The following is a 15,223-nucleotide window of genomic DNA, read 5'->3' as shown; positions in this document are numbered from 1 at the left end:
CGTGAATATTCAAGCTGCGGTGGGTGGTTGCCTAGCTTATCTTGATGTGCCAACCGGGTTATGGTTCTTGTTGCCGTGGGTAACAAAAAGGGTGCTATTGCATTCATGTCCTGCTTGTGGGCTTCCCATTGGCATCTGGGTGGCCACAGAGGGAAAACAATGCTGAACTAGACAGGCATTTGGTCTAATTCAGGATGGGTCTTCTTATGTTCTTAGATATTCACTGGGATGTCATAACTGGAGTTCCTTGGTTCTAGCAGGCATTGAAGCAAGGACTGGCTGGGTGTGCTGCATGAGGTTTTGGAGACCCGCTACTGTCTACCAAATGCTTTTGATTCAGGTGGTGTTAAATTCTGAGGACAGATTAGAATAATTCTGATCACTCTGGAGCCTGCCACACCCAGAGACCTGCTGAAACTAGTGACACCAATGCTTTGTCTTTTCATGGGATGCTGTTAATAGGTACCTACCAGTAGGCTTTTTCAGAGATTTTTCTATAGGTTCAGGAAGCAAGCCTGGAAAAGCAACTTTGCAACTGAAGGTTTCACCCCTGTTCCACTCGGTCACCAACATGGTGGTTGCGGCTTCAATATATTGCAGCTCATTTTCCTGATCTTTGGGCTGCCCCAGTTCGGTCTGCAATGGTATGTTCTCAGATCCCTGTGTCCAGGTGACATTTAGCACATCAGTACTCTGATGAACGGGTATGTTGGTGATTCTACAGATCAGCTTGGCTGAGCTGGTCTGGTAAATATCGGCAAAGGATGGTGGGATTGTTTCCACATGGACATTTGGGAAACAAGTGACACTACTATCTGAGGAATAACAGGAGAGAAGTGAGAGCAATATTCAATGCCACAATCAATCAGAAAACATTACACATTGGGAGATCATATCCTATTGGTGTATATCTTGTATCTGATTCAAACATCCAGCGTTCTTTAAAACCTCTTTCCTTATGGGTAATCATGATCTACGACATCAACTGAAAATGTGATTTTGGAAAACAATGTGCAGATACTATGTTCAGGTTCATTTGAGGTGTCTGGACAACGTTTTTAGATTGTTATGTACTTTCGTGTAACTGTGTGAAACTGACATGAAACTGGCACAAACTGGGATGTCAGCCAGTCATTCATCTGAATGTCCTAATATTACAGAAGTATGTATCTTGAGATATGCCCCTGTCCCATTGATTTACTTCTTAAAGATGCAAATAAGGCAAAATAATTCGAGTGAGAAGAAAATCTTCACAAATTTAAAATTTGCTAAATGAATGTTCAAAATTTGCTTTTCACTTTGAGGGTTTTTGTTTTTAAAGACTTGCTGACGAACTTTAAGGCGACAGCTTTATATATCAATTTGCCATCTTTAGTACTTATTCGATACAATTTGCCATATTCAGTCCTTGTGAACACTGTGGTTTTTGTAAAATCCCCAAATTACAAAATATGACTTAGTGGAAATATTAAAAATTACAAGCAAATTTCATTTAGGAGGATTTGCTTTTTCTCCCTTGATACCTTTCATCTCTAAAAATATTGTCAGAATTGGTTTAGCAGAAAATGGTAGATATCATAATACGGATGAGTTGAGGCAACTCTGAAGCTAAGGTTGGGACCCCCTCAGAAGCATCTTAGCCTTTGTTGAAGGGTGAAATTGCTGCATTATGTGCCTTCAGACCATGCTCCATAATCTCTTTAGGTGTGAGCATTTAGTTTTTTAGAGGAATTTCATGTATTGTTGAGCCTTTTGGTGTATATGAATATTTGTAAGTGCTTAGCCAGAAAGTGAACTTCAGGCAAACCCCCAAACAAACCAGATAGTGATCTGTCTGTGACAGTGGAGTCACACGTAATTCCTCCATGTTCAGAGCATGAACTCCAGCAGAAAGGAATACCCGATTGAGAGGGTTTGTGTCAGGGATGATTCTGAGTGTGTGGGGATAGTTAGCAGCTCAGACTCAAAAGGGGAACAGCCAGAACTGGGGGGGGGGGGGTTCCTCCCTAGTGAGCTCAGATATGGATAGGCATTCTTCTCAGGAACTTGGCTCACAGATGGCTTGACCGGAAGGCCCCCCACTTTCCTCCCCCATGAGAACCCAGGTCTCAGAGGAGGAGGAGAGTGCAGGGTGTGACCTGAACGATGCTAGAGTCCGGTGTAGAGTGAAGCGGGAAAAGTTAGAGGTGGGGCTCAGACGTTCCACCTGGTTGGCTATGCGTGAGAGCCTACATGTGGGGGGGGCACAACTGTAAGGGAGGGGCATCCTCTCCTAAGTTATTCTGGCTGGCAAGTTCTTGTTCAAACTGCTGGCAACGTCTCTGATTCCCACTTGGCTCCTCTATTGATAATTGTAATTGTGTGGAGTAGCTGTTTTCCTTTGTTGCCTGAGAGTCTCCGAGGATTTGCATTTGCAAAGAACCTGGTAGCTAACTAATAAAGTAGTGAGCCTGAAGCCTGGTGCCTTGGAGTGTGTGACTGTGAATGGAGGGGACCAAGGAACTTGACATTTTGCATGCATAGGGCCAGATACTAGTGGGGACAGGTCCATGATTGCCATGGTGGACATGAAATCGACGCACTCTGTACTGAATGACCTAAACATGAATGTTGAAATCCCCCAGAACCAGAAGTCTGGGATGATCAAGCGCCAGTTGTGAGATTGCCCTGGCTAGCTCAGGAAGGGAGACTGTTGAGCAGTGCAGCACACCAACAGAATCCCTACACTGTCCCAACCACTGGACCACAGCCCCATGTACTCAAAATTAGCAAACTGCCAGAAGGAACTTGTAGTTAAAGAGACAGAATTCCTATGGACTGCTGCCACTCCAGCTCCCTGTCCTACCAGCCCTTGCTAGGGGTGCTGGAGAAATTCGAGATGGAGTAAAATGTTGTGGCATGTAAGCAAGCAAGCAAGCAAGATGGTAAACAACTTGGGACCAGGAAGTTACCTTAGGGGCAGTGGAGGCTGGTGGCTCCGATGGTAGTGGGGTGGTGAATCTGCTCGAGGTTTCAGCCAGAACCAGTCTGAACTCCGGCCCCACTGGCATCAATCCCACTGCTTAGGGATTGCCTCACCCTACATGTCCCAGCCCAATCTCTGCAGTCATTAGAGGGTGCCTCACTCTCCTCAGAAGTACCTGCAGTGCAGCGTTTACTGTTACAGCACCTGTCTTCTGGGGTGCTTTACCAACTGTCGTTAGACAGCTCCCCACAGATCTGACATTTCAATGTCTTCTCGAGACCCATCTCTTCACACAAGCTTTCCCTGAAGTGTGACCCAGCCAGCTATGGTCTTTTGCATGTAGTAGAGTGTGTGGAATTACTGCTGATTAACATTTTTAACATTACAAATTGCTAATGTAATTATTAATTGATTAATAATGATTATTTATTTTTAATTTTTAATTATTAATTAAATGTTAATTTAATCATTACTCCTGATTAACATTTTAAACATTAACATTAACATTTTTATTGTGGTTTTTTATTGTTATATTTTATTAGTGTTTTGATGGGCATTTTATGTTCACCACTTTGATAACTCTGTGGAAAGTGGTATATAAATTTGAATAATATTACTACTACTAATAACAAAAGTTTACTCACTGTCAAACCAATCAGTTCTGGGCATCCTTCTTCCCCTACTGGGTGGGCAGACACAGTTGCAGCTACCCTCTAATAATAAAGGAAAAAAACAAAACAAAACTGCTCAGTATGTGCAGAGCTCATTTCCATGCCATGGAATAATCACATCCCATTCATGCACATTTCAAATTAGGGGGTAGGCTTCAAATCATTTTGGACTCATCTTTCCCTTTTTAAGAAATTAATCATCATTCTATGCATGAAAATGTTGGGTCTCAACTAGATTTCAGTCATTGTTAATTCTATTGAGAAGATAAAGTGATGTCTAGCATTTTAGGGTCTAGCTAGATATTCGATGGATATACACAGGTGGTCCTTATTGTAGGAGGCTGCTTCCTGTAAAAGTACATGCCACAAAATATCACTGAAGATGCTTCCAGATGAGGCTTATATTGTGCACTTGCCCAGTCTTAAACTTAAATTTTACAGGGGGTCCAGATAATGTCCTCCTCCATTTGTAACCCTCCCTTGTTATTGCTTCTTCCACTTTTTTTCCTACCACACACACACACACACACACACACACACACACACAAATCTGTTAAGGAAAGGAAGATGGAATAGCTGCACCATGCCTTATGACTTGGTAGAGCAAGGAGTGTCCATTTGGAAGCACCCTTAGTCTCTAGGGCTGCTATTGCACTTTCTAACCATTTGCTTCTAATCTTCTGGAACTGGTCCATGATGTTGTTGGTTGATGGGGATGCTGCTTGTTGAATAAAACAAACCAACTCAATTAACTTACGTGGTCGAACAACTTTGGTATCTTGACCTCCAGCAGCGTTGGCAGCCTTGCAGTAGAAAGGATAGAAATTCTTCCACTCGGCGGCAGGGATGACTGCCTGGGAGCTGGCAGTAAAAGCCCCAGCAGAGTTGGAAACTGGAGGAAAACTCTTGACCCTGTTTCTATCTATGTTGGCATTGTTCCGATTAGTCCATGAGAAACTGACTAAGTCAGTCAGGAAATCTTTGGCCAAGCACCCGACGGTGATATCTCCGCTGTCTGGGAGACTCCCAGATGGAATGAGGGGGAAAACAGTAGGAGGAGATTGGGAAGCTGAGGGAGAAGAAAAACAAATGGACATAGGGTTTTTTGAGAGTTAAGTGCTCATCCAGGATTGAGTAACTGAAAGAAAGCGAACCATTGCTTTGTTGGGAAAGAAGGACAAGATTGTCAAGCGTTCAAATATGCTGTTTCCTGAGATGAGTTAGATCAGGGGTGGGAAACCAAAATTGAGTGAGGGGCTGGACAATTCCCCCCCCCCATGCAACATTCTGTGGGACAAACGATGTAAAAGGGACATGAACACACCTGACATCATTTGGTCTCTGCCAGGCATTTTGAAAGTATGATCCTCCTGGCATGCCTGCTGGGAATGGGCTTTGCTGCACATTGAGCTTCTCCCATTGGAAAGAGCACACGGGGTAGGTGAATCTGATCAGCCCTGCTTTGCTCGTCCTTCACCTGATGAGCAAAGTCCATTTGTTCAGCCCTTGCAGGAGCTCCTCCAAGTGCTGGACAAGTGCACCACTGCCACTCCCTTAATCCCCTAATCTTTGCTCTGTAATTGGAGATAACAAGGAGATTCCCCTGTGTGCTGCTCACGCTCCACTCAGTGCAGGAGCAGTGTACAGGGGATTCCCACTGTTATTTCCGATCACAGATTGGAGATAACAAGTGCATTCTTCACCCCGTCTCCTCCCAAAGCCCCCAGTAGTCTCCAGAGCTGGGGTCAGGGCTTGCAGAGCGGATGGGATTTGGTGAGGGAAATGCCCTACAGAGGGAGGGAGCCCAAGTCTCTGTGGGCCGGAGGTGCAACCTGACCTCCATGGGTCAGAGGTTGCTCACCCAGGAGTCTGATTGATGCTGTTGTTGATTATAACAGGGATAGGCAGACTTAAGGTGTGTAGGGTCTATTTTGTTTTTCACTTGAACCGTGAGCCACACCAATCCAGATCTGGTGCAGGTAGGGACATATACTTTGAGAATTAATGAACGAGAGTGCCTCTGAGCACATGCTCAGCCCAGGGTTTTGTTTTCAGTACCAGAACTGAGCTTATAGTCTTGTCACACAAAAATCCACGTCTAGTTTTCCGCCCAAGCTTTCTTCCATCTCAGCAGCCTAATTCTTAAGTTCGGGGGAGAGGGTCTTTTTGTTGTGGTTGATATTCAATCATTGGGACTTAGAAGCCCTTGGTTTCTGAAGCATTTTGAGCACATAGGAAAAGTGCTATATAAAATAGAGGGATGGGGACGTGTGGCCCTTTAGAAGTTGCTGGACTCCATCTCCTATCATCCCAGGGCAACATGACCAATGGTCAGGGATGATGGGAGTTGCAGTCCAATATCATCTAGAGGGCCAGAGGTGCCCCACACTTGTTCTCTCGTTCTCTCTCTCTCTCTCTCTCTCCCCCTCTCTCTCCCCCACACACTTAATAGGGAATTTCGTGGCACTGTACCTATCAGCAGGGCAGTGAAATGGGCCAATTCATAGACAATGTAGGGGAGCGATGGGGAACTGGTGACCCTACAGATGTTGCTGGACTCCATCCCTGATTATTGGCTATGCTGGCTAGCACTCAAACGAACTGGAGTCCAACAACATCTGGAGGATCAAAAGTTCCCCACCCCTGATGTAGGGCACTCCCCAGATGTGCAGAAAAATATGAGTTGTAAACTAACAATAGAAAGTCCCATCCCCCACAGCATTCAATAAGTTTTTAAGGGCTCAGACCTCTTTGAACCTAAAAATATTGTCAGGACATTTTATTAGATTTGGAGAGAAAGTGCTGGCTCTGTTCCTAATTACTCAGCCTCCTGACAATGCTTCCAAATGAAAGCTAAAGCAGCCTTCAACAACCTGGTGCCCTCCCAATATGTCCAACTGCAACTCCCAGCATCTGCCAGCCAGCATTGGTCGGGATATTCTTGGAATTGTAGTTCAACTCTTCTGGAGGGCATCATGCTGGGGAGGGCTGAGCGAAAGTGTGCTGGGATGGGGGAGGAATAAGGGTCTGAAGACATGCAGGCCATGAGGCCCACCTCCTTTGACCCCAACCTCTACCATATACCATGGAGAGGAAGACTCCCCCCTCAAGGCTGGACCCCTAAAATTTGGGGCTAGCTGAGCAGGAAACTGCCCATCTGGTTCTGTACCTCAGCAATCACCACTATAGGGGGTAAAAAACCCATCCTCTTCAAAAATAGCACTAGCATGAACAGTTCAACAGACACAACATGGACACCAAGAATCCAGCAGAATAGAACCTTCAACAACAGAAGTCCTTTCAGTAAACTATTCTCATTGGAGCAAAGAAACACCTTAGGTATATCTGTATTTCTCAGCAATGGAGCAAGCACAAAAGCCCTCAAAACCCCCTTAAACCATCAAAAGGCATCTGCATTATAATACCAAGTGAACAAAACCAAGAAACAAACCCCTCACCCAGAAATACTGCCTGAAGATATGGTAATCACAAGGGCCTTGTAGGACTCAAAAGCCTGAGGCATTTGGTTGTTTTCTGAACTAGCCTGTGTATGTACATGTACTGGATGGGCTGGACATTCCACTATGGATGTCAGATTTGAAAGCAAATGTTCAGCTGAGAGGCTGAGGTGATGGGGGTGGTGGAACTAGGCTACCCAGAACTTTGCGGAAAGCTAGGGTGAGTGGGGTTGAAACCTTCTAAACTAATTGTGGACTGTGGAAAGCTGGAAAGATTCCTGGTTGCTCCCCAACATTTTCACACTTCTCAGCTGAGTGTAAGGCTTCAGAAAGGATTGGGGGAGCCTTGTTTCTTAGGGGATCTTGTTGAGACCACCTGAAGTGGAATGGCTGGCTTCCATAAGGATGGGGAAAACCAGCTGCTTCATCCGAAGTCTTCCCAAACCTGCTCCTTTGCTGACAGAGCTAATCTCGAGTTCCTCCCTTTCCTGAACCTGATTCTCAGCTGAGCCAGTGACACACAGGTCTTCCAGCTAAGCATTTGGTTTTCAAGGATGCTGGGATGGAAACCCCCTTGTACTTTCAGCCTTCCCAAGGCTCCCAATGAGCTGGAAGAGTTAGATGTTTCCCAGCTGAGAGTTGGGCTTCAGGCAAGCTCAGGGGATGGTAGGAGCTTCTCCCATCATTCCCAAAGCCTGAACTCACCAGTAAGCCACCCAGCCAGTTGCTTTCCTGGCCTAGCTGTAGCTGCTATGGACACAAAAGATTTGGTCCCTTCCACCAGTGATAAGCAAGCTAGCTGGCTACCAGGCCTTTCCCCACGTTTTCTCCAGAGCTACGCAGCCAGCTCTTCCCCAGCTCAGGAACATGGCTTCACTGAGCTTCTGCTTGCTTCCCCCAGCCTAGCTGTTGCTTCTATGGATCTGAAAGGGCTGATGCCTCCTAGCTGCGCAGTGGGCCTCAGAGAGGCAAGGGGCTTGCCAGTTGCTTTCCCCCATCCTTTGTGAAGCTGCTGCAGCTGAGGAGTGAGCCATGCAGCTCTTCCCCAGCGGAGCACTGGGTGTTCCCGTGGCTCCGATCGCTCCTTCCCCTCTGCTTATAGGGCCTATAGGTGCCACAGGGCTATACATATGGAAAACGTGCATGCCCCCCGGCTGAGCCTGTGCAGTGCTCCCTCGCCAATCCCCAGAGGGGCGCCGAATAGCACGGCCTGCTCACTGTCAAGATTCCGGGATGCTGGGAGATGTATTTGCCACCCCAGATATACTGTTCAGTTGGGGGGCCTTGGCTGCCCACCCCCACTGTGGGGTTGGGTGCCCAACCCCCCAGCTGGGCACCTAACCCTAGAAGGTTGGGTGTCCAGCTGTGGGTGTCGGAAGAAAGTGATGGAGAGGAAGGCTTCTGATACAAGGAATCTATCAAAGTTACAAGGGATCTATCAAAGGTAAGTAATAACGGAGAGCCAGCTTAAATGTCACATCAGGAATCATCTGCACTGCCAGTTAAACATGCAATTGGATTCCGTGTATGAACAACAAGCAATAAAAGAATCAAAGTGGTTATCCAGCCATTTGTCGAAGCTGCCCTAAGCCTACTTGAGATAAATTATGTTAATGAAAAGTAATATTTTAAATTTAACCCCTGCCCCTCGAGAAGTGTTTTGTTTATCAGACATTCAGTGGGGACCCCAAGCTGAGCTTCCGGCAGGCTGGCTGATAGCCCGGTCACTCCCTGCACCTCTCCCCGAAGTCATCAGCTGGAAAATGCAGCGGAGTGTTAGGCATCAGGGAAGCATGGCTATCTCTTATAAGGTCTACAGGTGCCAAAGGGACATAGATATGGAAAACGTCTGTGCTTCCCAGCTCAGACCCTGCAGTGCTCCCTTGCAAATCCCCAAAGGGGTGCTGAATAGTGCAGCTTCTTCACTGTCAAACTTCAGGGACACTGGGGGATCTATTTACCCTCCTGGTCACCCTAGATTTACTATTCATTATATGGATGCCACCCTTAGAAGGTTTGGTGCCCAGCTGCAGTTGTCAGAATAAAGGGGTGGGAAGGGAGGCTACCGACAGTAGATTTAGTTACAAGGAATCTATCAAAAATAAGTACTCAGTAACTGCGCACTAGATTAATCCTCACATTAGGAATCAGCTGCACTACCCATTAAACATGCAATTTGTTTCAGGGTATGAGCAACAAGTGATAAAAGAATCAAAATGGTCATCCAGCCATTTTGGTAAGCTGTCCTAAGCCTTGTTGAGATTTATGCTGAGGCATTTATGCTTATAATTAAAAATATTCAATATTTTAAACAAAAAATCCCAGAGAAGTGTACCCTTCGCTGGACATTCCGTGGAGAGCTCAAGCTGAGCTTCTGGCAGGCTGGTTGATAGCCCAGTTGCTCCCTGCACCTCTCCATGAAGTAATCAGTTGGAAAATGCAGCGAAGTGTTAGGCTTCAGGAAAGCTGGTGGGATGGAACTTCGCTACCTTGCAGCCTGCTCCAAGGCTGATAGCCTCTCTGTGCCAAACATCAGACCTGAGGAGGCTATTAGGTAGCTGAGTTACTCCCCCCCGCCTCTCTTAGGCAAAGATACTCATCTGGGAGGTGGTCACCAGTTAGCCAGACTTACAGTTCAGCATCAGCTGGGAAGCCCAAATATCTATATGAGAAACCAGAATTCATATGGAGAGACTCACGTTCATGCCTGTTACCAAATACATCTTTATCAGAGTAGAGTGGAAATTCTAGAGAGTCTATTTTCCTCTGCAGCATCCATGTTTCTATCTTCTCAGTGCCCAGAAAGTAAAGAACAAGTCTCCTTTTACTCACCACGCCAATGACCGCCATTGATTGAAGCAACCAGGCCTGTGCCATCAATGGTCTGTGTTTCTCGCTTAAAGTCGTCTCTGTTATATGCAGCCTTTGGAGTTTTCCTCTAACCATGTTCTAAAAAACTACCTCTCACCCCACAAACCAACTTTCAGTTAGTGACGTCCTTGGGGCTGTAATGAAAGTCTGATTGATTATATATATCTGTATTGTGGTTCAATGAGATCAGGCAGGGGGTATAATTGGTATCCAGAAGTGCCCACATGAAACATTTCCCAAAACAGAACTTCCCTTTTTTTCTACCATGGCTTACTTGCCTTGCTCCATTTACTTCCTTTCAAAATTCAGTTACTGAGAAACACGAAGATATGAAATAACAGAGTTGGGGTTAATTTGGCCAAAACTTTCCATTCTCTATTTATTTATTATAGAAACAAACAAAGACTACTGATTTATCACACAGCTGCCCAAGGTCCTATAGGCAAAGTATATGTGATAAAGATATCAACTATTCCAGAGCATTAAATATACTGAAAGCAGTGATCTCAGGCTTGAAAGGAGGACTAGGCCTCACCATTGGCTGCTCTGAATGTATTGTTATTAACCATTTCTATATCACTTTTTCAGGATCTCAAGCTCTTTAGAATGCTTATTCCATACAACCCTAGGGAGTGGGTTAAACCGAGGGTCTTCGGAAACTCTCTTTGTGTGAAGATGGCCCTACCACAAGTCAAGGGGAGGCAGCCACCTCGGCTGACAGATCGTAAGCAAGTGTCAGGTGATGTACGTTAGGGCAAAGATCCTAAATCCACACAAATGCACATGGGATTCAGAGAAAAAGATCTTAGGTTCATTATGGACAGCTCCAAGAAAACGTTGACCCACTGTATGGCTGCTGTGAAAAAGGCAAATCACATTGTGTATAATTAGGAAAGGAATCAAAAATAAAACTGTCACTATCATAATGGCTTTAGAAAAACCAGTGGTGCGACCACACTTGGAATACTGTGTACAGTTCTGGTCACTGCACCGCCAAAAGGATATAGCAGAGCTGGAAAGGGTACTGTCAGGGTGGACACTGAGCCCATAGAACCCCAGAGCAGTTCTGATTCTGAGGAAGAGAGGATGGGAACCATGGGAGAGGAGTGCGCTCTTTCCTCACAGGCACCGCAGCTGGCAGAGATTCCTCCCGCCGGCATTCCTGAGATAGATAGTGACCCCAGTAGTGAGAAAGAGCGGGAGGGGGGCTTGTTGGACGCTCGATGCAGACGCAGGGAGCAACGAGCAATGGAGGGCGCTGAAAGGAGGCGTAGCGCCCGTTTGGTGCGCAAGCAACGGTTGCGTCCCGAGTACCCAAGGGAAAGAGGGAGGATCTTCCCCTAGCCCATAAGTATAGGGTCTGCAAGTGACTCTCCTTCAAACAGGGACCAACTGTCTAACCCTGGGCATAGGTAACTCTACCGTTCAATGCTTAGTCACTGGTGATAGAGTCATTAAGTTGTAAAAGGATTAAAGCCTTGAAAAGAATCCTTTTGTCTGTGTCTTGAGTTGGCTATTGGGGATTGAAATTTTGAAAGAGGCTGCCAGGGCGCTCCTGACAGGTACAGAAAAGGGTGACTGTTACAATCAAGGGGCCGGAGCATCTCCACTGTGAGGAAAGGTTGCAATATTTGGGCTTTCTAGCTTAGAGAAAAAAAAAGGTGAATAAGAGGAGATATTATAGAGGTGTATAGAATTAATTATGGATGGTGTGGAGAAAGTGGGTGGGGAGAGGTTTTTCTCCCTCTGTCATAAAGAATCCAGCTTCACTGGAGTCCATGGCAGAATTCTCTGACATCCCTAGTCACCAACTAAGTTGTGTGAGGTGAGGTGCATAGAACTATGGCCAAGGGAAAACTACATCTTTCGGCCTTGGGATGACACCTTAAAAACAGAGACATTTGATGGAATAAGTCAATACTTATTACTCCTTCTGGATAGCAGGTAAAAAGATCTCTCTATGACTGGATCACCTTGTTCAGCAGAGTCCTTCCTGCTTTAATTGATTACATATTGTCTTTCAGGACAGGAATATTTGAATTAATTTCAGCACTTCAACTTCAGGGTGAAGTCCATGGTGTCTTTTCTTTCTGATATTTGCTGCTGATGGCAATGTGACTTGGCGAAAGGCGACCATCGAGATTTGGGTGAGTCATCTGGAGAACAGATGTGTCCTGTTTATGCCAGCAAATGTGGCCAGTTGTTTTCACTTTGAGCCAAAGGCTAGTGATTCTAGTCAGATGGAGATGGGCAGATACTGCTGTGCAGGACTCGAACAGAAACTAATTTCCTTATGTGCACTGACTGAACAGCAAGTTGCAATAGCATTTCTTTCTTTTTCTTTCCTGAAGGGTCCTCGGTTCCTTGGGGGGTGGAATCAAAATATATTTGTGCAGTCACCATTCTATATTAATTAAGGCGATTGACATATGCCCATTTCCAGTATGGAAAACTGAGACACAGGGCTCCTTCACATGGAGCTTTTATCTTGTGATTGAGATTGCACCTTCACGGACATTTGTGGGCTCTTTAAATGACACTGTGTCCCTGCTGTGGCCCTCTAGGGCATCCTCTGCACTAAATGCCCTTCATTCCATTTTTAAATAGATCACAGATAATGAGTTATCAAATTACCCCATTATGTTCCGCTTGAGTTCCCTCCATGAAAAGAGGAAAAGTGGCAAGAGGAGAAGCAAGACCAATGAAAGATAATGGAAGACTCAGATAGATATTTCTTAATGAATTGGATGAGGAGGTGCAGGGAATGCTGATCAAATTTGCAGATGACACAAAATTAAGTGGGATAGCTAATACTTTGGAAGACAGAAACAAAATTCAAAGTGATCTTGACAGACTGGAGCTCTGGGCAGCAAATAACAGAATGACATGTAATAGGGATAAATGCCAAGTTCTGCACCTAGGAAAAAGAAACCAAAGGCACAGTTACAAGATGGGGGATACATGGCTCAACAACACTACAAGCGAGAAGGGTCTTGGCATTGTTGTAGATCACAAGCTGAATATGAGCCAACCATGTGATGTGGCTGCAAAAAAGGCAAATGCTATTTTGGGCTGCATTAATAGAAGCATCGCTTCCAAATCCCGGGAAGTACTAGTTCCCCTCTACTCAGCACTGGTTAGGCCTCATCTGTAGCACTATGTCCAGTTCTGGGCACCACACTTTAAGAAGGATGCAGACAAGCTGAAGAGGGTTCAGAGGAGGGCAACAAAGATGATCAGGGGACTGGAAACAAAGCCCTGTGAGGAGAGACTGAAGGAACTGGGCATGTTTAGCCTTGAGAAGAGAAGGCTGAGGGGAGATAGGATAGCGCACTTCAAGTACTTGCAAGGTTATCACAGAGAGGAAGGCCAGGGTCTCTTCTCGATCATTCCAGAATGCAGGACATGGAATAATGGGCTCAAGTGACAGGAAGCCAGATTCCAGCTGAACATCAGGAAAAACTTCCTGACTCTTAGAGCAATATGACAATGGAACCGATTACCTGGGGAGGTGGTGGGCTCTCCCACACTGGAGGCCTTCAAGACGAGGCTGGACAGCCATCTGTCAGGGATGCTCTGACTTGGATTCCTGCATTGAGCAGGGGGTTGGACTCGATGGCCTTGCAGGCCCCTTCCAACCCTACTATTTTATGATTCTATGAAAGGGGAGGGGGGAAAGGAAGTGAGTGTAATGGGAGTCGTCGTGATCCTGCATTTAAAACAGAAGCAGAAAGACCCATTTCAGGCTGGGGTAGAGATTCCCACAGCTTATGCTGGGTGAGGGAGAATTTCACCTCTTCTCTTATAGAGTGTGCATGGGCACTGAGAACATTACTGTCATAAGCATATCAGCTGAATACTGCAGCCTGATGGTTAACTTTCTAAAACGAGACCCTGGTCTCCCCTCCAACCCGGATGAAGCACTGCTTGGTTTACAATCCATGCCACATACAGCCTAGGGGCAACGACGTCTATTTCGGAGCACTGTACCACTCTCAGTGCAAGGCTGACACTGTGGCCTGTTGGGATCTGTTGGTCCTGGTCCTGCAGTATGGGGCAAGACGAGGATGCTTGCCACTCCCTTCCGTTTGCTGTAGGGGTGTCCGGATTCCCCACCGTCTGTTCCGGTGGGGAATCCGCGTGTGTGGGGGAGGCGATCCGTTCCTCCCCCCGGAATCCTCCAGAGCGGTTCCTCTCTGCTTGGATTCCGGGGGGGGTGGCTTGGGGGGCGCTTCCTTCCCTCCTGCCAGCCGGAGCCGTTCGCCTCCTCCCTGCCCCTGCCGATCGCCACGTCTTAAAAAAAAAAAGTGACCCGGAGGATACTGCTGATCGCATGTGCCCACAGACTTGTACACAAAACAGAGCCGTGAACCTTGCATATAAGCCTATGGACACATAGACTTATATGCAAGATTCATGACTCTATTTGCACATAGGTCTATGGGCACATCCTCCTGATCTCCAGGACATGGCAATCGGCAGGGACGAGGAGGAGGCGGACGGCTCTGGCTGGCAAGAAGCAGCCGAGTGCCGTTCCGCCTCCAGTCCTCCCGGAGCGGAAGTAAGTGGTCCCGATCCGCTGCGGATTCCTGAGGCCGGATTCCTTGGAATCCAGCCTCATTTGAATCCGCAGCAGATTTCTCTGACCTCCCTAGTTTGCTGTGCAATCGTATTCTGATTTCTCTCACAACAACCCCAGTGAGCTTTGCCCTGTTATTGATGCGTAACTGAAGCCACCAATTTATCAGAGAGGTGAATTGGGACTCACGACTCGCATCTCCGAAATCTGAATCCTGCTCTCTAGGCTGAGATTCAAAAACTGCTGATATGTGCTACATCAGGAAGAATATACACCAGACTCCTATTTTCTGAAAAGGCACCACATACGTGTTGAATAATCTTAGTTTCAGAAGTGCAGCCATTTAGTGCTGTAAGCCTTAACAGTTGATTAACACTGGAAACTAGGGATGTACGAAAGTCACCATTTCGCGGATTCATTCGTGGTGAGGGGGGAGGCGAATCCTCGACCGGCCGGCTCTGCTCCGCGGCCAAGCCATGGAGCTGCCAGCCAGCCGGCTCCAGCTGCCTGCAGCCGGACATCCGGCCGCTAGGCAGCCTGCAGGGACGCAAATGGTGGCTGCCATAGCTGCCGCCGTTTGCGTCCCTGTATTCAGCCATGATAGGCTACGTAAAGACTTACGTAGCCTATCATGTCTATGAAAAAAAAGAAGAAAAAAGACACAGACTGCAAATGGCGG

At 46.5% G+C, this 15,223-nt stretch overlaps 1 protein-coding gene and 1 gene segment (V, D, J or C); both read right to left on the bottom strand.

Moving 5' to 3' along the window:
- Positions 1-15,223, bottom strand: part of LOC146342978 (immunoglobulin gamma-1 heavy chain-like) — a 675,086-nt gene that overhangs the window by 123,357 nt on the left and 536,506 nt on the right.
- LOC146342984 (uncharacterized) overlaps positions 1-15,223 on the bottom strand; it is a 177,535-nt gene that overhangs the window by 46,469 nt on the left and 115,843 nt on the right. The window contains exons 2-4 of the mRNA XM_084807086.1: positions 4,394-4,705; positions 3,610-3,678; positions 471-815 (exon numbers count right to left, since the gene is read on the bottom strand). Coding sequence (XP_084663212.1) covers positions 471-815; positions 3,610-3,678; positions 4,394-4,705 — 726 coding nt within the window. The remainder of the gene's footprint in view (positions 1-470; positions 816-3,609; positions 3,679-4,393; positions 4,706-15,223) is intronic.

Source organism: Heloderma suspectum, chromosome 6 (genome assembly GCF_057233095.1).
Source record: "Heloderma suspectum isolate Gila_16-S chromosome 6, 16-S_ref, whole genome shotgun sequence".
NCBI lineage: Eukaryota > Metazoa > Chordata > Lepidosauria > Squamata > Helodermatidae > Heloderma > Heloderma suspectum.
This window is presented reverse-complemented; position numbering and strand designations above follow the sequence as displayed.